This window comes from Acomys minous, assembly GCF_964271855.1.
Source record: "Acomys minous genome assembly, chromosome: 16".
In the NCBI taxonomy this organism is placed as follows: Eukaryota; Metazoa; Chordata; class Mammalia; order Rodentia; family Muridae; genus Acomys; species Acomys minous.
The window spans coordinates 47,475,376-47,499,120 of NC_140498.1; the positions used below are offsets into that span (position 1 = coordinate 47,475,376).

Here is a 23,745-nt window from a genome sequence, read left to right on the forward strand (position 1 = left end):
AATTTAAATAAAAAATGCAAAAAGGGAAAGAAAAATAGGGTAAGGATCTAGCTCAGTGGTAGAGCACTTGCTTATTATGGTGAGTCCCTGTGTTCAACCTCCACTACCCCCAAAAAAAACCCACAAACAAAAACAAACAAACAACAACAACAGACCACCAAAAACCCAAAAAACAAAATCAGGTAATGTTTCCTAGCTTAAGGGTGACTGTGTCATTAGATCCTAAATTAAAACAATTGCTCCTATCAGATCATGTACATACATACACATGTTTAAAGTCGGTGAACATGGAAATACATGAATGTGTACGTCACTAATAATTATTTAAAGAAATATACACCATGAAACAGGATTCAGTAGGCAATACACAACTTGGAAACAACTATATGAAGGTAGCCGACCTGTGTAGTTTTCACACTTATCTGTCCAAATATCTCTCATTGCCTTTCCAAATGAGAGTGTTTCAACAGTGTGAGGTAGAGGGATTGGAGTCCACCGTTTCTCTGTCAAGCTTGGACAAGGCTGGCACTGTCTTTGACTTACCAATGAGCTATTCGCTGTGTCCCATTTCCTCTTTGATGGCTCTCCTGACACTTGACTTTCCCTAATTTAAGGGATTCGCTGCTTGTCAGCTGATGCTTGATGCCGCTGGCTTTCTTTAAATCCTGTTGTCTGTCAAACTGATAGCAAATACTGCAGTTCTGAAAACTGGACGATCCACTGGGAAATTTTCAGGGGACTCACACAGATGCCAGTGCCGAGAGCTTCAGCGCTGAGGGAGATTCAGTGACCCTCCTGGATATTTACGCATGTGTATCTGTTTCTTAAGTCAGTACCGTCCCATTATTATTCCAAGTACATCTCTAGTTAAAATTAGGAGAGAGATAAACAAGTCTAATTTTCATGGTACCATCTGGTCACAGGCCAATGAAGAAGCCATTAAGGCCTTTATTGCTAATCTATGCTCAGAACTGATATATCTCTTCTCTGAATGGAATAGCTTGCCCTGGGTACGGCTTTTGGATCATCGGAAGGTCAAAGTGGCTCGGCGGCCAGGGCATTAAAATGATAATTTATCAACGGCCTCTTTGAATATAGCTAGAACCAAAGCTGCTGGTTATATATAAATGAGTTTGTGTGCGTGCACACATCATCCATATTGACCATGAACAATAGTGAGATCTACAGGAGAAAACCAGGCTCAGTCAATCTACTGTCCATCAATAGTGGCCTTGGGTCACAGTTCTTCGGTGGCTTCTAATGAAACACATGCACACATGCCGGGAATCTGAGCAGCTGTGGCCTCTCTCAAAATCTGCACTAGACCCCAGTCAACAAATGGCTTAGTCTCCACCTGAGTATGGAGCTTCAGCCATGCCTGTATTATTTTAAACACCATTATTACAGCCAGTAAAGGGAAGTGAAATCGTCCACAGCAGCAAAGATTACCATGCCTGGTTTGCGTCTTTCTGAATGAGAAAACACAGTGTTGAAGACTGATGCTTCCATTCACACTCCACCCCCAACTCTTATGTTCTTAATTACGGTTGCTATGGTGCTTGGAGGTACAATGTCATCATTCCTCGTGTTTTCACCGTCACCCAGATCTCAGTGTGAGCCAATAGGGATCCCTGACAGAAGGAGGATGGAAAAAAGACAAGGCCAAGATTTGGCACCGTGGACCCCAGCTGAGTGATCTGCTGCAGCTGCCAATCAGAGAGTATGTCTCCAAGTGTTAAAAACCATTACTCCAAAAAGTGACTCTTAAGTATTGGGTATTTGAGCTAGCATAGAGAGAATGTAAAAAGAAAGAAAGAAAGAAAGAAAGAAAGAAAGAAAGAAAGAAAAACAAAAATTACCTCGGGAAAGTGAAAATTAGATAGTTGAAGCTAACGCAGTCCACTTGGACACAAAAACACCTAAAGTCTACCCCACCACTGGGGATTGAACCCAAGGCCTCAGGGCTGCGAGGTTAGCACTCAGCCCCCAAACCATCTCCCTCACCCTCTTTTTCATTTTTGTTTTGAGAGGATGTCTCAATAGGTTGCCCAAACTGGCTTTGAGTGTACTCTTCAGCCTTAAATTTGGATACTGTCTCCTGAGTAGCTGGGATTACAGACCTACAGCTCCAAAGCATCTTTGTAAGTCAGGGCAACAGACCAGGGATGTTCAGTAATCATAATATCCCACCACCACCGACTTTCAAAGCTGCTGTTATTCTTTCCTGAGTGAATAACTAGAAGAAAGAATAAATGGGCGAGTGAATGAACAAGGGGGTAAATAAAAAGTGAGTGCTTTGCCAATGGCATCTAGTCCTTGCTAACTTGATTAAAAGTTCGTGATTTACACAGCTCAGCCAAAACTGTGTCTCCAGCCTTTGAAGTCTCGACTTGATTAAAACACGTTTAGCGAGCAACAATAACTTTCTAGAATGCTGGGGATTATGCATTGCCGAGGGTCTCTGCGGGGGGAACAATCCATTCCCGCAACCAAAATGGGCCTTTGTGAACCTGGAGGAGGCAGCTCTGCATGCCTGTATCGGGGCCGAACATCTGACTTTCTCGTAATTACATTCTGTCCTCGTTTCATTGCGTCTCATCTCGTGCTTCTGAGTCCTGCGTTTTCCCAAAACTGCTAGGCTTGAGTGATCTTAAAAATTAGACCGGGTACATTTCCAGGGTGCTGGGGTCTGAGGCACAAACAAGCCTCCTTTACCATAAAAAAAAAGGGGTGGGGGTGGGGGATAATGGGAATATGGGTTCCTTTCTCATCCTCAGCCTCTGCCACTAAATTAGTACCTATAACACACGCCACTCCATCGGTGCAAGAAGAAAGTGGGCTGAGCCGGGGGTCTGACTGGCCTGAGTTCAAATTATACTTTCAACCATTTCCGGGCAAAGCAACTTGCCCTCTAAGGCATGAGTGGCCTGTGAGGGTCACAGCAGCTACATATCACAAGACAGTTAAAGCAGAGAGCCTGAGACACTTTTATACAGGCACCGCCCTCAGATCTGCTGGTAGAAGCCATACCGTTTGGAAAACTTTCTTTAACCTACTTGCTACTTCCTTGTGAGGACTCAGCAGACTGATGCATCTAACGTTTATTTGGTGGCTTCCAGTGGTGCCTCTGTGACTCTTAGGTACTGTGAATCCACCAGATACAAAGGACCACGGTAGCAGGTAAGCTTCTCGCACGTGGAGAAAAGGCTCCTGTGTTTTCTGCACCTCCTTGCCCTCCCATCCTCACTCCATCCTTATTTTGCACATAATCTCCTTAAATAGGCTGAGGCTGCGGGTTGCTTCTGAGTCATCTGAAGACAGGGGAACCTATGTCAGGAATGACTGCTGGCAGGGGAAGGCAGAGGGACACAGATCACATCTCACAGGCAAGAGTGACCGAGCCCATGGTCTATGTGGGGGCCAGGATGGGGCCGAGGATCCACACAGCTAATTGCTCATTTGGACAAACCAAGCCTGCTTTGCCCAGGCTAAAAATTACATAAAGCAGCCACTCAGCAAATCTCCCTCCAGTCCCTCCTCCCTCGCTGCTCCCTCTCTTTGCTCTGTCTTCCCCTTTCCCTCTCCTTCCTTTCCCTCTCTTTTCTCTTTTGCTCCCACAGTCTGCCCCTTCTTTCTTTTTCCTTTCTGTTTCCCCGTCATGTGCCTGTGCTCTCTTCCCTTCCCTGTCTGACTGGCCCTTCCTTCTCCTCTTTCTGGCCTCCCCTCCTTTAACAGAGCTGCTTGTTCTGCAGTTTCTGACCTTCTCAGCCCTTCGTTGCCTGAGCTATTTGGTAAGTTAGGTTAGTGTGGAGAAGAGGTCTTTGGATTCTCTCCACTCCTCGACTTCTGAGCATCACTCCATCCTCCCTTTGCACATACCTTCTTAGCTACGATGAGGCTCTAGGCAACCCAGACCAAAGCTCATCTCACTTCTTCTGTAAAAGGCTAAAGACTCAATGTGTGCAACTCTGCAGGGCATAGGGTCTCCACTGAAGCCATTCAGCTTTGTGCTCGCTGTGTGATGACTACCACAGCCAGGACCTAATGCAGATATGCCTGCCATCCGATGGGACTTCGTTTTTTACAGACAGCAGCGGGGCTTGCCCATGGGCATTTCCTAACCTGATCACAGCCCAAAGGAAGCACAGGTTTTAGCATTATGTTTCCAATTTCTAGTTGCACAGATCTAAGTCTCCCTGCCCCCTCTCCTCTAGGCTCCTAATTAAGGAGATGGCACCCTATGTCCCAGACCCCAGCCTCGATCTTGTGAACATGGAAGGACACATGAGCTATGACTTATGTGGCTGCCAGTTATGTAGGAACTCTCAGATCCCTGTCTAAAGTTAGAGAATTTGGAAAGTAAGTCTTGGTTGATACAATATATGAAACACATGCGTATGTGCTTGCACACACACGCAGAAATTATGAAGGAAACATTCGTGCATTTTTATTCTTAGGGACTGCAGGATGAATTCAGCAGAGAACACAGTGGGAGTTCGACCCAGTTTAGCAGAAAGTCTGTCTAAAATGAAACTGCGGATATCACTCCCAGTTCCCGTTCCAGTGATGCCACTGCAGGGAACAAAACCACACGTCAGCGAGGTAAAAACAGAAGTTGAAGGTGGGGAACAGCAGCTTGAGCCCATGGACCCTTCTTTGGGACAGAGACTAGGGTGGGGAGGTTGTAGGTGGTTTGCATGGAAGGCATGAAGAGAAAGGAATAAGACTGATTCATAAAATGAAAGGGGGGGGGAAGGGGGAGGGGCAGGAGGAGGCACGCACCTGCACGTGCTTAAGAATTCAGCATGGGTCTGCCTGTTGTCCCGTTAGTGACGCCTTGCCTGAGAAGAGCCAGATGGGCCCTCTGTCCACACGCCTCTTCTATCTGTTCACACTATGCCATGGGGCAGGAGGGGCTGAGGAACAGCACACCACTTTCTCCTGGTGTTTCATGATCCTAACTGGGCTGCTGGCTGTTGCAAACTGCGATGCCAGCTGTACACCTTACCCCTGCCTCCCCTGCTCTCATCACAGAGATCAAGTCTCCCTCCCAAGTAACAAGGCAAAGGGTCTTCTCCCTGCGTTTAGTTTGGAATACACATTTAGCCTTGAAGGCAGAAAATTCTGGTTTTGCTCTAAACTCTACCACTCCATCCACAACGTTAGGTGAAGTCACACCTGGCCATTCTTGGCTTTAGGGCCCCGGGTCTGAGGCCCATTTCAACAAGTGACAAGTCATCTCAGTTCTCAAAGGTGGGGACTGCTTCACCTTGCTGATTGTATGCATCAAGAGAATCGCCTTGGAAAGATGAGACAAAGCAGGAACACCCTGTCTTACAGTGAATGCAGGGGTTCTGGAAGACTGCGGCAGGGGGCTGTGGTCTATTGGGTACATCCCCACATCTGTCGTCTTACAGGTACTTGTTATGATTTGAATATAAAATGCTCGTAAGTTCAGATCCTTGAAACTTGATCCATGGCTGGTAGCCCCACTGTGGGTGGTTGTAGATCCTTTAAGAGGTGGGGCCTGGGTGAAGGAAATAGGGTAGTTTACAATGGAAATTTAACCAATTTCAAAAATAGTTCTCACTTAAAGAGAAATTTCTTTGTTCAAGATTACATGGCTCGGAGGCTTTCAGCCAAGCTCTGCTTCTGCCTTCAGTTTGTTCTGCTGCCTGGGACACTCTGATGTGTGGCCAGCTGCCACGCATCCTCACTTCACAGAGCTGCCTGCAGCCAGGCATTCCCTGCCATGGTGGACTGTCTCCACTCAAACTGCAAGCCAGAACTAATCTTTCTTCCCTGAAGCAGCTTGTCATCAGATATTGGTCATAAGAATTATGAAGACTCCTGTCTATCGGCTAGGTCTGGGTAGGGGTTCAAAGTTTACTGCCTATATTTTCCTTGGCTGGTGCCATAGTTTGAGGAGGACCCCAGGACCCAGATCCGCCTGTCATAAAGTTCCTCTTGTAGATCTCCAGGACCCTCTGGATCCTTCTATTTCCCCATTCTCCTATGCTTCTCTCGCCTAAAGTCTCAATCGGATGTCCTCCCGTCCGACCCACTTTCCTGGTAAGTAAAGTTTTCATAGGACTTACCCCTTGGACTAGTGTCTCAATATAAGTGAGTATATACCATTTAACTCTTTTTGCTTCTAAGTGAACTCACTCATTATGATAATTTCTAGTTCAATCCATTTGTCCACAAATTTCGGGAATTCCTTGTTTTTAATAGCTGAGTAGTATTCCATAGTGTAAATGTACCACAGTTTCTTTATCCATTCCTCTACTGAGGGACACATAGGTTGTTTCTAGATGTAATATGAATAAATTAATAAAAAAAGAATTATGAAGACTATGGACATCTAATTTCTTTCCTTGGGGGAAAAACACTTCTTGATCAAAGAAGATATCTGATTGCCTCTGTACATGTATCTGCAATACTGACAATTCAGTAAGTGGATTTAAATCAAGCACCTGCTGTGCAGAGAGCATCTCTGAGTTCACAGAAGGAAAGTCTAACAAACATGGATATAAACGCTGTCCTCCCTCAAGGGACTCAGAATCAGATGGCTTCAGTGGACCAGACAACATGAAGAGGCCACAAATAAGAAGACATCAAGTGTATGCTGGGCACCAAGCTAGTTCTTCTGAGATCATCCTGGTGTATGTGTGTGTGTGTGTGTGTGTGTGTGTGTGTGTGTGTGTATGTGTGTATGTGTGTATGTGTGTGTGTGTGTGTGGCCTTCATCTCTTCTCTTTTGCTTTGCTTGTACTGTTAAGTCCCACAGACTCTCAGAGCTCAGCAGGTTGAAAGGAAAGGTACCTGCCTTTAAGGGAGTCTGTGGGGGAACAGAAGGCTGAAGGACAGGCTGCATTCAAATCTAGAAACAGGGTCAGAAGAGGGTAAACAGAACTCCATCTTTCAAGGAGGCAGCATCAAAGAGTCTATGCTTACCTAGACATCCAAATGACAGCGTTTCAGATGCGTCAGGAGCACAGGGTTGGAGGACATTCAGGGACTGCCTTAGCCCACATCTCCATGTCCTTCTCAGCCAGCTAAGGCAACAGCCTGAAAAGACCTCTGTGTGTACTCCCCCAAATGGAGGCACGTGTGGTCATTACCAGCCACACTGCAGGGTGTCCAGCTCCACCCAAGGAAATTAAGCCTGGACGTTGGATAGGGGCAAATGTCGATGATATGAGCAGTTTATCCAGTGGCCTGGAGCAATCTATGAAAATCCTAATTAGCTACAAAAAGAACATCTCCAGTTGTAGGAACACTGTACTCCAGCTGACAGCAGGGAGTCCCTCACTGTCAAAAGCACCACTCCCATGTCCTTCAAAAGACGAATACTGACAACAAGGACTGAGGAAGTCAACAGTGAACCACCTAGAGGCAGGAAGAGGTCCTTCAATCCACTCCCCTCTACTGTTACCTTACTTCGAGATTTGTGGGCATCAATGTGCTGGGTAATATTTCTTAAAATTCTAAGGCTGAATATCAGTAGGGCATCTTACTGATGCAGAACACAGTTGTGGTCCCTTCAATTCATGTACAGTATAATGAACCTTTAAAAGCTACCACAAAGCTACTGGACAAAAGTGTGGATGCTGAGTGTATCTAATTGAAATTATATACATATATATATTTTTTCAATATGGATGGCAACTACTATATATGCTTAAACACAGTATGACAAGGATCATGAACTAACCTTAAACCTGGGAAAGTCCCTGAAAAATGCATCGGTTTTGTTGCCGTGTTTATATATTATTGTAGGTGTGTACATATTTTTGCATGTTCACATCTGCATGGGTTCATGTGTGTGTGAAGATGTGCATACACATTTGTAGGTACGTGTGTGAGGGTCAGAGTTCAGCCTTAGTGTTCTTCAGGAGCCATCCATGCCGTATTTTGAGATGGGCTCTCTCATTGAGACCCAAAATTCAATAATTAGGCTAGGGTGCCTTATCATTGAGCCACAGGGATCTGCGTCTCTCCATTGCCACAGCCATGGAGTCACAAGCTCATGGCACCATGCCTGGCTTTTTATGTGAGTACTAGGGATTGCATTCAGGTGCTCATGCCTGCTCATCACGCACTTTACTCACTGAGCCACCCTCCCAGAGCTTAGTCATATGAATATGTAAACAACAGAAATGCGTCACGTCTTCAAGTATTGATTTTATGAACCTAAATATGGCGCAATACAATAGAATATACCATATAAAAACCTTTGATGATATAGTAATATAATCATTTGTAGTTTATTTTCATTTGTTCAATTAATTCAGTATATACTCGGGGCAAGCAACACATTTCTGAGTTTAAATAGAAATCCAAATTGCACAAAGTGCAAACAAATATAGAGAAAGGGTAAACGTTTCTCAAGAACAATTGCTGTTAACTCAGGTGACCTGGTTGCCTGTGGCCAGGATATTTTATCTTTATTTGTGTGTATGTGTGTGTTTGTGTGAATATGTGCACATACTTTTGTGTGTCAGCAACAGCCAGAAGAAGGAATCAGAGTCATCTGACTGGAGTTATGGTGGCTGTGAGCCACCACCCATGGGTGCTGGGAACTGAAGTCAGGTCCTCTGTAGGACCAGCATTAGCTACTGAGTAACCTCTCCAGCCTGGCCAGGACATTTTAAAGAAAAGAAGATCACAACAGGACATAAGTCTTCTTGCTTCTATAGAAACCTCCATGATGGGTTGGCCACAGTGTCACTACTTAGGAGATGATTTTAAAATCACAGGCCTTCTCAAATGAAATCTTTGCTTTAAACAAGACTCCTGGATGATTCTTTCTGAAGTTTGAACCTCAGTTTCCTATCCTGCAAAGGCATAGATAAGTTCTAGTCCAGAACATTCTATAGAGTTATCAGGCTATCTTTGAGGTACTTGGCATGATGCTAGGTCATTCACTAGGCCCAAGTGACTAGGGGCTTGAAAAACAGCTCTCTTCAATGTTGTAAGCACCATTTGCTTATAAATAATATATAACCTCCCTCCCCTGGTTCCTGGTTCCTCCTCAGCTGTGCTGACAATAGGACCAGAGGTCTGTGCACTCTAGTAGTGTGCTCATGCTGTGCTACAACCTAAGTCCCCACTTCGCTAGTCACCCTCAGACTTGCCACCTTCTTGCCTCAGCAGCCCCGGTGCTGAGATTTCAAGTGTGTGTCATGGTGTCCAACCTTGCAGAGTCTTTTTACTGGCCTTTCTATACCCTAGGATTTTGACCTCTCTAATAGTCCTTTGTCCCCTCCAAATTTCAGGGTCATGATGAAAAGCACAGAGCTCCTGAGCTGTCTAAGCACTAAGAGGTCCGTGTTCACCTCCACTTTGAAGCTGGAAAAGCACTCTTAATGTGTCAGGCACAGTGTCACTTTGTGTCTACTTATGTCATCTCTCGTGGGGATGCCGAGTGCCACAGAAACTTCCTCGTTGCTGCTGGGTCAGCACATCACCAAGGCTCCTGTGTGAACCCTGCTCTGTTCTACTCTTTCTCCAAAATCTCACTGATCCATGTTTCTTTATGAATGATGCTCTCCATTTATTCTCATTAAAACCTAGCGTTTCATAGATGTTTGATGAATCTTTCATCTTTCCAAGCTAGCTAATGAAGTGCAGGCATGTGTAGTCTACATATTTTACATAAATATTCATAGATGGATTATTATAAATATGTTTCTATCTGAAATCTACATATTTTAAACGTACACATAGTTAGCCACCTGTGAGTGCCTTGAAGAAAATAAGAGAAGACAATTACATGCGCATCTTGGATTACAGTGCTGCTCCTCAATAAAACTCCACTACCGGTACTGATAGTGGTCCTTCTCCCCAGGGAGGTGACTGGTAGATTTTACGTTAAGAGGTCTTCCTATATCCAAACACTTCATTCAGAGGTTATGTTTACACAGCCCATTAGGAAATTTTTTTTATACTTTTGACACTCATTAGATTCATAATCGTCCACTGGAGCTACTCTATAACAAGAGATAAACACTCCATTCTAAGGGGTGAATAATAATTAGGTACTGCTTGGCACTGTGCTCTTTGCAGGTCTAATTTTAGAGCATAATTAATCCTGCTGAAACTGCATAAGATAAGTGAAATATTTATGCAGCTGTGTTAATTCATGTATTTACTCCTAGAGAGACATTCAGAATTGGACATGGCTTTCCGGGAAGATTATCTTAAGATGCCCCCTGGAGCAACGTCATTTTCTCTCCCATGTCTCTGTTTCCAGATGGCCTCTGAAGAAGACGCTGAAAAGACACATTTCCCAACTCCAGCAATGTGACCAGGAAAGCAATGAGCCAGGACATAAAATATCTATTAGAACCCAAATGCTCTATATGTAAGCATCTTGAAATGCTGCAGAGAAGATGGTTGCTATCCAGGACCACAGAGTTGTTTCTGGGGTGTAACTTAACTGTGTTACTGCTAATATATCACTGACTTAGCTGCATGAGAATCACACATGGATGGTGGTGGATGAGCAAAAAGAGGATGTTGAGAAGGAGAAAGAGTGATGGTGGTCGTGGTGTAAAGGAAGGTGGTGAACGTGGTGATTACAGAGATCACAATGGTGATGGTGATGATGAGAACCAATGGTCCATGATGCTGGTGTTTCTGATACTAATTCTGGGGCTGATGGTGGAAATAGAAGTGATGATGGAGGTGGTGGTGATGATACTTATTTTGATGCTGATAATATTAATGGTGGTGATAATAATTGGGATGAAAATGTTGGTGAATATGATGCTAGTGCTGATGCAAACAGAATCATGACAGTGATGCTGCTGGTGGTGGTGGTGGTGGTGGTTGATAGTGGTGATATTGGTGGGGATGCTGGTGGTGGTGGTGGTAAAAGTGTTGATGATGATGCTTTGTTGTTGGTGGTAAAGATGGCAAGAGGAGTCATGGTGGTGATGGTTATAGTGATAATAATAAGATGTTGGTGGTTGGTGATGCTGACAGGACAGTGTTTCTGTTGAAAGTGGTGATGATGACATGGCTAAGTAAGAATACTTTGGATTTGGTGAAATTGTGATGATGATTATAAATATGATAATGACGATGATTATAAGGATGATAGAGAGGAGAGAGATGGCAGCTTATTTTTTTTCAGCCATCATTATGCTGCAGGTTCTGTGCTAAGCTAAGATCTTTGTACGTATCCTTTCATGTCATTTTCTGTTCTTAACATGTAAGTATAACCTGTACCTGTGCACAAAGGAGTAGCCGAGGGTGATAGAGAGAATGTTGCTGAAGTATTTGTAAGAAGAGCAAACACAGCCTCAGCTCAGATATGTGCTCAATCACTTCTTCCTGGAGTGCCTATTAACATCAAGTGTCCAGCCAATCAACTTTGCCAGACACCTTAGAAAATCAAAAGGAATGGGAGTTTTGCCTAACTGAATTCCTTGTAGATTAAATTCCCTGAAGCAGAGATATCACCACTTGTTGACAAGGGAAGTCACAAGTCCCCTGACGTTCAGTTTTCGTCTTTGTAAAGTAAAAAGTTCTGAAAATAAACTAAAGAATATATGCAGTGCATTCAGCATGCGGCTTGACATAACCTGTTTTCTAAACATGTCAGTGGTTTTCTAACAGATGTTACAAGAATGACAACAATGGTGAGCAGGGCTAGAGTTAAAACGTGCTCGTTTGACAGATACCTATCACACTTAAACATTTCCTGTCAAATGAAATGTGCCCCGAGGCTAACCATTCATCCATACATGTGTTTATCCGCTCAAACCTTCCTTGACCAATCGCTTGTTGTGTTCGGGGTTTTCTGGGGGTTATGCTGAAAACAAACACCCTATTTGCTGGCTGGGTCAACCGAAGAGGGATGGAAAAACTGACACTAAAGTTCCAGTGTTTCCACAGGGCTCATTCGTCCCTTGTCCCTTGTCCTCTCATAAAGGGATACATGAGCCATATGCTTGGGGTTTGCCATTTGACTTGTTTTGCACAGGAGAACATTAGAAGAAAGGCACGTAACCAAGCAGAAACTTCGCATGTCCCTGGACACCTAAGCGTTTCATTTGTGCCTATTAAAACAACCTCTTCCCGGGGACTAGCAGCAGACTGCCTGAGACCCATAACCTGGATGCGTGTAGCAGAGGTCATGCGCTCGACTCGTTGACTTGTGACGGGAATCATCCCCATCAAACTCATCCAAGCCTGACTCCAGGCTTGTCCACTCCGCCTGCATCTCCCACCAGCACGGCAAAGGCACACAGTTGTATGCCTCTGAGATTTCACAGCAACAGCTGACCAACATAGCCACAAATCACAGTTACACAGCATGGGACACGGCCAGTGTGACCCAAGGAAGAAACAAATGCCCTACAGGGAGTCCTGATCATCAGATGTCCTTATTTAAGAGGTAAACATAAAACACATTTAGAATGTTTGATGGTGCTGTAAAGTAAAAAAAAAAAAAAAAAAAGAAAAAGAAAAAAAAAGAGGACTTAATTCTGTGAGCTGAGAAAGAAGGAAGGCTACCGAGAATTCTATACTCCCTTCAAATCTACACCAACCTGAGCATAAATTTTCGCTCTTTTCAAAATCATGCTTGACTACAGTGGTTGCTGCATTTTATCCTCTCAGATATGCGTAGCATAGCTCAGACCTCAATGCTGCTGACCGCAGCCTCCATCCATTTTGAGTGGGACTTCTGTCCTTTGGCCTTAGTTCTGTGCGTCACACTGAGCATTTCCTGACACCAGCCTGTGTTCTATGCTGACGTGCCACTCCCTGTCTTTGTGTCAGCCACCTAGATAGGAGGAACTCTAGCTCACACAGGGCAGGACTTTTAAAGCCATCTCATCATGCTAAGAGAGATGGTGAGATCACCAGCCACTGTGCTCAAAATGTTAAAATGCACACAGTAGGTTCCTTACAGTTCAACCCTGGGTCCCCATCTGGTGGCACTGTTTGGGAAACCCGTGGATCTTTTAGGAGGTGGACCTCGCTGCACGAAGTGAGTCCCCGGAGCCAGCCTGGAAGTTCTGTAGCCCAAGCCCAGCTTGTGACTCACTCTCTGATTCCTGTGTGTAGACGCAGTGAAACCGGAATCACACTCCTGCTACCCCAAGGGGCCTTAGGCTCCTTATGGTCTGATATTTGAGTGCAACGGTGAGAAAAGTCATTAAGATACCAGTTATAAGGTAGAAAAGAGCAGACAGATGGACATACAGTGCAGTCCCAAGGTAGCACATTTGGCAATGGGGATCAAAACTGTCCCAGGCCCACTAGTTTGTAAATCCTGGGAGAGGGGAGCTGATGCTAGTTTGCATGGTAGGCAGTAGAGTGGAAGGCTGGTAGAAACCACAGGATCCTTCCTTTCCTGGGGATGCTTTCTTCATTCCTCTATAAGAGGTTAAGAACCAGCATGCCAAGGGAGCCCGCCTTGCTCTGCCATCACTGCTGATAGAGCTAGAAAAGTCTCCCTTTAATCCAAACCCCATGAGGAGTGCTTCTACAATTTGGGATTTAGGGAACACGACTTGGCTTCTGGGTTGGTTAATTCTGGTAACTTGACCCAACCTAGAATCACCTGGCGACTTTCACCTGGAGAGCTGCCTTAATCAGGCTGCCCTGTGGGAGTGTCCATGGAGGGGCGTCTTGATTGTTAATTAAGGTAAGGTGATTCAGCCATTACGTGCGAGTAGTGCTATATCATGAATACAGTCCTGGGCTGTGTAAAGAGGAGAAAACGTGCTGAGGCAGAAGCAACCAGCCAGCCAGGCTGGGCTCTCCTCCCTTTGCTCCTGACTGTGATGGAGCTAGCTCCTTGAGCTCCTTTTCCCCCTGAGTGTTGGACTGTAGTATGGAACTGTGAGCCACATAAGCCTTTTCCTCCCTTGTACTGCTTTTGGTCATGGTGTTTTATCACAGAGACAGAAATGAAGCTCGACTGGTGTAGTTTGGATTTTAAATGCCCAACCCCCACAACTCTTCCACTGAATGCTTGGAACCTGACGCAACTGGGTTCTGAGATAGAGATTCTAGGGGTGTTTAAACCATGAGAGCTGCAATCCTAACAACAGCTCACCAACTCATTTGTGGATTCATAAGTCAATGGGATACTGGGAAATGATGTAAGACATGAGGCTTGTTGGAAGCAGTGGGTCACTGGAGACATGCCCCAGAAGGCTGCATCGTCCTCACCACCACGGCCACATCTTCCTCGTCACAGGCTCAGTGGCTTCCCCTCTACCACCAGCCTTCCTCACCGTGCGATGTTCCACCACAGGCCTAAAAGCAACTGGACCACAAAGGGAAACCTCAAAAAGACCCCAAGACAAAGTAATCTTTTCCTCCGTCAAGTTTCTTATTCTGGGTGTTTTGTTGTAGCAACGAAAAGCTGACTCACACAGCAGCCCAGTTATGTAATGGTACACAGCAAATGTCCTGAACCTAGCCTTCATTTGGGGGTCACACAATTCTGCATTCTGAAGTACAAGGGGACTTGGCTTGGACATTTTAAGGGATTTGTCAACATCCTTCATTCTGAGCCATACCTTGTCAACCACAGGGTTCTCTGGGGGTCTTGCTTACCATCACCAACGAACTGCAGCAGAGCCAGGTCAATCTGCCTCTTCCAGGGCGAGCCCTTCTGGAGGGCAATGCCATAGCCAGTGGTGGCAAAGATGTACCCGCTCCCGATGGTCACCAGTTTACAGCCTTCATCCCTCCCGGCCTTGTAATTCAAGACAGCTGCGTCATAGATGAAAGCGTCCAACTTCCTGAAATGACAAGACACCAGGGAGTCATGGGGTGGCCAGGTGCCATCCCAGGGCCCCGCTCTCCCGGCCAGTTCCAGCACCTCACACAGTGGAGATGGTGACTCATGGTTGCTCCAGCCCCTTGTCATAAAAGGATCTATTTTTAATGAGGAGATAAAAGCCAGAACCTTTCCTTTCCAACTTACAAGAGGCAGCTAAATTAAGACACGAAGAATCCATATACCCAAGTGAGTAAACAGGCAGGGTTTTTGTTTGCTAAGTGTTTGCCCTTAACACCTCCCAGCAGTGGGAAGTGGTGGCCTGTTTAGAAGGCTTGCCTCAGAACACCATGAACTGCTGCAGGCCAGTAGGACTAGGTGGTAGCTTGCAAGCAGTAAAAGAAGAGGCAATCAAAAATGGTGCCTTTTGTTGTAAAGACTTACATAAATACATATGCTGTTTATGTTCCAAAAATCATCATATAGTAACACTTAAAAAACTCAATTAATATATAAAGGTATTAAATCAGGTAAGTGATTAAATAGGTGCTATAAATTCTATAACCCATAATCTATAACTATGAGGTGACCTCTATCATACTGATGGATAGTCTTCTGAGGCTTGTATGTGTGTACACATACACACACACACACACACACACACACACACACACACACACACACTTTCATGCACACATATATACAACAGGGTTAGGAAAAGGTTTTATGTAAAAAAAAAATTAACAATAGTTTAGGCTTTGTGAGCCACCTCTTTGCTGAGGTGAGGTGTCATGGATTAATTATTCCTCCTTCCATTAAAAAAATTAGTTTTGAAGACCCACCCCTCAGGATATGGTCTCTGTGGAAATACAGTCATTGTGGACAGAATCAGTTAAGATGAGGTCATACTGGATAGGGCCCTAATCCAATATGATTGGTGGCCTTATTAAAAGGGAGGATGTCAGCGCACACTCACATATGCACACACATGCACATGCAGAGATACGCATCATACAAAGACTAGAATTATGTAGCTAGGAGCCTGTGAACCATGAGACCCCTTAGAAAGACCTTTCTCTCTTCACTCTCAGAGGCTGCCCTGCTAACATCCTGATTCCAGACTCAGAACCTCCATAACTCTAGGACAGTAAGGTTCTGTTGTTTAAGTCTGTCGGCTGAGGCTGCTTCATTGGGGGAGCCCAAGGAACCACAGAGTTCCCTGAAAAGCAGACATGATAGCATGAAAAAGGTTGGTTCTGTTCCGATGAGACACCTTTACAAGACCTGCCTGTTTGTTCGCTACAGTTTACCCACCTTTATTTCATCTCCCCAAATGGATTGCACCAAATCGCTTCACAGACTGCTTTTTTCTCATTTCACACATACTAAACGTATCTCCATGTCAATAAGAATAGTATTTTTTCTTTTTTTCTGATAAGTTTATTTTTATTGCAATATTGCGTCTATGCTTTGAGGTGCTCCATAAATTTTTACCTTTGGGCCCATCTTTGGAATTCCCATGCAGATCAAAGCTGAGACCACAATAACAACTTCAGCAGTCCTCTGTGACACCCCCCACTCACCATTTCCCAGTGGCAAGCATCATGGCGCCTTGTGCATGATGTGGCTGAACCCAGTCACTACCTGGAACCCTATTAGTGAGTATATACGTAATTTCAAAGATCTGAAGTCATATGAAAGGGCCGAACCCCTTGCCCCAGCATAGGACTGGATATTTCCATTTTAAAACAGGCAGGAGAAGTACATCAGAGATTACTCAACCCCCTGCCACGGGCTCCACTTCACTGCTTTTCTCTAACAAGGAGATATAAAACACTGAAGCAAAGAAAAATAAAAGTGGCAGGAGAGGCTGTAGCGGGCTGCATTCTGTCAGAGGCAGCTGCTGCGGGACGCCCCATGGGAACTTGGCTATTCGAGAGCTTTATAGGTGCGTCCATCATTTCCATTTTCCCCCTGGTTTGGTTTTGTTTTTGTAACAATTACAGGTGAAGCAAAACTACAGGGCTTATCTAACTTTAGAAAGACTCTGAAACTTTTATCCCAAACACTAGGTATTTATCTCTGAGTATGCTCCAAAGGGATTAGAGCATCCAAGCAGCAGCAGGAGGAGGAGGAGAGGGAGGAGGAGGAGGAGACGGAGGAGGAGGAGGAAGATGAGGAGAGGGAGGAGGAGGGGAGGGAGGAGGAAGAGGAGAGGGAGGAGGAGGGGGAGGAGGAGGGGGAGAGGGAGGAGGAGGGGAGGGAGGAGGAAGAGGAGAGGGAGGAGGAGGGGGAGGAGGAGGAGGAGGAAGATGAGGAGAGGGAGGAGGAGGGGAGGGAGGAGGAAGAGGAGAGGGAGGAGGAGGGGGAGGAGGAGGAGGAGGAAGATGAGGAGAGGGAGGAGGAGGGGAGGGAGGAGGAAGAGGAGAGGGAGGAGGAGGGGGAGGAGGAGGGGGAGGAGGAGGGGGAGGAGGAGGGGGAAAGGGAGGAGGAGGGGGAGGAGGAGGGGGAGGAGGGGGAGGAGGAGGGGGAGGAGGAGGGGGAGGAGGAGAGGGGGGAGGAGGCTGGGTGTGACCTTGTGGTAAGGCAAACCAGAGCTGCCTAGCAAAGTAAGCGCAGCCTTTTTGGAAGACCAGCTGTCCTGGAACGGTGGGGATAGCGGGAGGAGAGCTAGAAAAGATGTGAAGTGGCCTGGACTCAGAGCAGCACTAGCTTCTTACACAATCCTTGCACACGACTGGCTTGTCAAATCCCTATCACTGGGGTGGGGATTTATACTTCCCGGTAGTGTAGTCAGTGGCCAGCTGTCCTTGGTCAAGTAAATCACCCCAAACGCTCATAGAGGCAACACTAACCTAATGCAGTGGGCACAGCAAAGACATAAAGGTAGGTGTGGGGCTTGCTGAGAAGAAGGGGCTCAGTGAAAGAGGGAAGGCGATAAGAAAGCATAATCAAGTTGAGTATAATGAAAGAGTAAATTAAAAATAAAGGCAAAGGTTCAAAACCAGTCATAATGTAGTGCCAGCATACGGGGTTAACAGATTGGACATATCTCAGTCTTAGGTGGGGCTTGGGTTAAGGAGTGGCCTCAGGAAAGCCGCTTTTTTCCTTTTTGGATAGCAGGCTCCTCAGCTGTGAAGTGATGGGGCCGTGGTGTTCTGACGAAACTCTGAGACACTCTAGGGTTCTGTAAGCCGAGAGTGACCTCCTGTGACTATCAAAGGGGAGTCTGACATAGGACGCCATATCTGTGGGATTTCTCCTCTTTGATGAAGCTGAGGTGCTTGCAATGTCAATACTTCACATACCACAGTTGCCATGGAGATGCTGAGAACCTTGGTCTTATAAAGACTTTGCAAGTCTCAGCAAACTCTCTCAGTTCCTCAAACACAAGTCCACAGACTTACACATACGGACACTAGTCCAGCTCTCAGCCTATCTATTGCATCCGACATGTTATCACACACACACACACACACACACACACACACACACACACACACACACAGAGAGAGAGAGAGAGAGCGCTCTAAGACACTGTTGGCACGGAAATCAAAAGACAAGCCTGGCCATCATGCAAGATTTGCCCCACAGCAGCTTCAGCTGGTATTGTTAGGGATGGGCACAGAACTCTGCAGACTGGTACCATATTTCATAACAAATGTTCTGCTGAGCAACAGCCAGATGAACAGGAAGGGGAAAGGCAGGCCTATTCATGGCAGAGACATGGGTGGTCATGACAAAAGCATTTATACACTGTTTGGAAGAGCCGAAGGAACATAGCCTCAGGGCTGTGGCCACAGGAGCCACAGGTGGGAGCCTGTTCTTTCTGGCCCAACCCAACTCTCTACGTTCTGGAGTCGCAGCAGAACACAAGCAGTGCTATCATGCGGGACTGAGGCTGCAAGCACTGGAGTCTAGGTGAAAATGGACACAGACACGTGCATTCTCAAAGCGATACCCTGGGGCTGGAGGAGATGGCTCAGTGGTAAGAACAGTTTCCATTCAAATGTAGGTACCCAAGTTCAAATCCCCAATACTACATAAAAAGCCAGCTATGTCTATGCAGGTGGCTATAACCCCAGTACCGTGGAGGGAAGAGGCAAGAGGAGCCCTGGGGCCTGTTGGCTGCCATCTTAGCTCCAGGTTCAGGGGAAGCACGCTGTCTTGAGGGAATAAGGTGAAGAGTAATAAAGCAGGGTACACACATGTCCTCTGACTAGTGCACATGTATGTACACACACAGCACACACACACACACACACACATGTAAACATCACACACATTCTTTCTCGAATATAACAAACAAGAACAAACCCAGGGTCTTTGCTTGCACTCAGCATATGGCAGGCATCAAACTCACTGACACCTCACAACTGTCCAGGAGACCCAGAACAGCATTCCTGTTGTTTTCTATTTTGTCTACGGGCATATAAGATTCTGGAAAGCTAAGGCAGTCTTGGGTGCAACAGTCGTATCCCATATTCTGCACTATAGCGAGCTGGGACAGCATTGACCATGGGAGCTTTCTGCAACAATGCAGAAATGCACAAGACTGTTGCTTCAGTTTTCTGTGGGTAGTGGCCTTTGAATGGCAGTTAATGCAGCCAGCCAAGCAAGGGAGTTTGTAATTTCAACAAACTGCACTGATTTAGTTACTAATAAAAATGGCTGAATGTGGCTGAGACCCACAAGGATGGGCAATATCCATCAAGTATCCCGTCATAGGCAAGGGAGAGACTGGCCTAGCCAGACTCTGGGTTCTTCTCCGTGCTGTTATAAAAGGTTTTGCTCTTTATCTGTTTCCAGTTGAAAACAGTGGTGTTGTTTAAAAGGAAAGAAATTAAACTGCTGATGGATGTGTTAGGAATCAGTCATTGTAAGCTAGGGGCTTTGGCGCTGCACCTGTGCTTCTGAGGGGCAGGTTTTGTTTCGTTATGGGTCGGGTTGGATTTTTTTTCCCTCTGCAGTAAGGAGCTGACAATATCTGCCCTCAGAGGGCTGTTGGGAACAAAGTGATGTTATGTAAGGGAAGAGCGTGCGATGGCCAGCTTACAGCAAACGCTTAAGATGCATAAATGCATTCAGTCAGGTTCAGTTTATGGCTAAAGGCCCCACAGATCTCACGCACCCTCTGTACGAAGTCCAGTTCTAAAGACTTTGCTTGAATTGGCTAGTATCCAAAGCTGAACTGAGATTTAGGAGAATGCCAAGGCCACAGCCTTTAGGACTTAATGCCTAGGAAGGGGCAGCTCTGTATATTATTCAGGAAATGTAGATGGCCAAGCCAGATAACAAAAGAAAAGGCAAGGATAGAACAGAGGGTAAGAGTTTAAAGTCGTCTGGTGAGTGAGTCTGCTTTTGTATCTTCCCTAGCGGACGCCTAGCATGTAGGTCTGGAGTTACCTGCACAGCCCTCTCTTCCCACGGTTAGTATATCCTAATCAGTTTGGTAGGTAGCTGCTGAGCGTCACAGGCTCTTGTTGGAATCCAAAGTTGGTTAAGAGGAAGGGACCACCTGAAGGAGTCTGATTTGGCCATAAGCACTTGAGGGCTTTGAGCCGTGAGGGCTGGAGACACGAGGAGGCAGAAGAATGGTTGGCAGTCCTAACCTCTGAGCAGCGCAGAGTGAAGGCCATCCCTCTCCCTGCGGGGACTTCTCTCTTCGGAGCTAAGCATCCATGTGAAAGTGCAGGCCTCACAGGCGTCGGCAAGCGAGGGAACCCCAGTTACCGGTGGGCGATCTCTACATCTTCCCTACACCTTCACAACTAAGTGCTCCTCCCACTGGGTAGGACGAGGCTCAAAGGTCAGGGTATGCCTGGGTGGGGGCAGAGTCCTTTCTGCCACCCTAGGGCCAACACCACCTGTTTTCACAAAACCATGCCCCTTTGTGGCATTAAATCAACACTCTTGCTTCTCAAAATGGAGGCGAGGATGCCAAAGAACAGCCTCACACACACCAGACATGACAGGATGTGTGTAGATGCCGTCACTCTCTCTGTCACCAGTCCTTCTCAAGGAGCACAAATGATTAGAAATGATGGCAATGCAGAGAAAGAGGGGGAAGTCAGACCTGTCAATTTGCAAGGAAGTACAAATGAGGCGGGATCTCACAGGGGCCTCAGCTACTTGAACCTGCTCACTTCCTGCTGAGACGTTTGACAGCTCTGGAGAGCCCTACAGCCTGAGCAGGAATGTAGATAGGACATCACTTTCGTGAGTCCAACCTGCTTGCATCTGTACAATGCCCTTGGAAGACTGCTCTTACCCCCACACCAAGTGTTACACAACCTGACTTCCCCTACCGCAGTGAAGACTGTACCCCATCATCAAGGAAGCACGGGTTCTTTCTGGGAATGGGACTTGTGTTGCCAGGCAGCCTGGTATTTCCTAATCAAAAGCTTCCGGTTTTAGCTCATCATCTTATGGATGTTTTCAGATGCTCTCTGGGGGGTCTCGGCACATTTAAAGGCTAATTATATAGTTAAAGTTAATTATTCATTCATTAACATTCAAGAAGCCTTTAACAAGACAGTGACTTGTTCTGATGAATTAATAAAACGAGAGAGAGAGAGAGAGAGAGAGAGAGAGAGAGAGAGAGAGAGAGAGAGAGAGACTGGAGGACTACTCTCAAGTGTTATGAAAACAGAAACGTGTCTTTGATGATAACCAAATGCCTTTTTTTTTTTTTAGGTCATGTCAAAGCTTTGCTAGAAAAATGAAAAGAATAGCACACGAGGGCTGGGGAGATGGTTCAGTGGGTAGAGCATTTGCTTTGCAGACACGAGGCCCTGAGTTCAAACTCCCAGAAATAATGTGAAACCTGGAACCAGTGCTCATGTCTGAAATTCTAGTGTTCTGGAATGGTAGGCCGAGACAGGAAAATCTCTAGATGTCCGTGGGTCAGAAAGTCTGACACATGTGATGGCACATGTGCACACCCGCCACACCAGGTTAGTTAACACACACATTTGGGCAAGTGTGGAACAGTACACACCACTCACATTCCCTCTGGGGATGAGGCCTCATCACAGGACTTCTCTGAGTTTTGGGTTTCCTTCTTGTAAGATGGACAAGTGACCCTTCCCCTGCAGTACAGATGTTGGATGGGTAAGATGGAAAAGAAGGTATTTTGTAATTGCAGATCGTGATGAAATTTGGGGCATTGGAAAGATTAACATTGCATATGAAGATAAGAGAAAGGTTCATGGATGTGAGCAGGCATCAAGCATAGGGCTGTTGGCAGAGAGCACTTGTGGTCCTCAGAACGTCCTACTGAGGCTGGACAATCCTTGTGCATGTTTGCTAGGAATGAGACAGTGAACCTATTTCCACCCTCAGCAGGGCTGGTCCACAGCTTAGGCTCACATCTTTCTGAACACTATTTATTTATTTATTTATTTATTTATTTATTTATCTATCTATCTATCTACCTATTTATTTATTTATTGTGCATGTGTGTGTGTGTGTGTGTGCGCGCGTGCGTGTGCGTGCATGTACATGTACACTGAAGACAGAACAGGGCTTCGGATCTGGAACTTGAGTTACTGTCAGTTTGGAGGCACTCAACATGGGTACTAGGGACGGATGTCCCGTCCTCTAGAAGAGCATCTCACATTCTTCACCACCCTGCTATCTCTCTAGCCCCAGCCTCATATTTCTGACTCTGAGCTTGTGAATGCAAACACTGAAATCAGAACTGCACTGGCATTGATTAATTTTATAGTAAATTCCATTAAGCTGATTTAACTCCTAGATCAGTATCTTGCATGGCAGAGTTAATTATCCCCCCACCCCTACCACCTTTTATTTGGGGAACTGTTTTCACTGGAGTCAATTCCTTGTAAATTTTATAAAGATTTGATTCATTGATCAACATTTGGAGCACAACAAATTCAACTAATTTATGATTCCTGCCACTGGGATTTTTCTTTCACAGTTATTATCTCCACCAAGTCCAATTCTCCCGAGAATTGTGCAGAAATACAAAATTAGCCAAGAAGATTCCAGTCAACTATGGATTCCTAATCAATAACAAATTTCATCCTGTGTGCTTTTAGGGGCTGTCAGTTTGATTTGTGTTGATTATTTCTACCAAGAACGTGTACTGTGAGCTGGAAACAGAGAGTCGTGGTTAATACTTATTTTCGCTGTGAAGATTCTGAGTAGATTTGCAAGACAGGAAAAAAATGGTAGAGAAGTGGGAAGGATTTCAGTGAGGAAGAAGAGGAGGAGCAGATGCAAGAGAAACACGAACACAAAGACATGGGGGGAGGGGAAAGGCAGGAAATCAAGAAGGGAGGAAGAAAAAGAAAGAAAAACTCAAGCATCCAGAGAGAAGAAAGTGGAGTGGAGACAGGTAGTAAAACTCCAGGAGTCAGACTGAGCAGAGGGGTAATGGGGCAGGAGGGGAAGCAGAGGAATGATGGGAACAAGGCTGCAAGGTGGCTGTGCTGCCAGACCCAACCTCAGACGCAGACTGACATAATAGAAGATCGCTGCATTCATTCTATTGCATTTACTGTGGGACTCAAATTGATTGCATCCAAAAGGTGGTGATCCCATAGAATAGTGTTTGGATTTTTTTTTTCAAAGGAGGAAACCGAAGCCCGGAATTCTCCATTCAAGAGTTGTACAGGGCTCCTGTTTCTAGACCCACCTGCTGCCGACCCCTGCAAGTGCCTGCTCTGCTGAGCCAGCGTTGGGCTGGCTTCCCACATGCAGGGCCTTGGGGACCCTCGGCTGGAGGAGCAGGCTTGCTGGCAAGCTATGGGATGCTGTGCAAATCTGTGTGCCTCGCTAAGCCTTGGTTTCCCCATCTGGCCGGAAGGAATTCAGGATTCCTCTTGTGTGTTCATAGCAGGGTGAGATAGCAGTTATCCTCCTGTGGTGGATGATGCACAGCTCAAACGCTATTCTTTCTCCTCCCCAGCGCTCATGTTCTGCTGTCAAAGAAGCACTGTGCCTTTGGGAAGGCCGCTCTCATAAGG

General features: G+C 45.8%; 1 protein-coding gene across 3 annotated transcripts in view; it reads right to left on the bottom strand.

Annotated features, from left to right (window-relative positions):
• Positions 1-23,745, bottom strand: part of GRIN2A (glutamate ionotropic receptor NMDA type subunit 2A) — a 409,098-nt gene that overhangs the window by 31,782 nt on the left and 353,571 nt on the right. For all 3 annotated transcript variants that reach the window (XM_084762469.1, XM_084762471.1, XM_084762470.1), the window contains one exon: positions 14,587-14,774. In XM_084762469.1, coding sequence (XP_084618595.1) covers positions 14,587-14,774 — 188 coding nt within the window. The remainder of the gene's footprint in view (positions 1-14,586; positions 14,775-23,745) is intronic.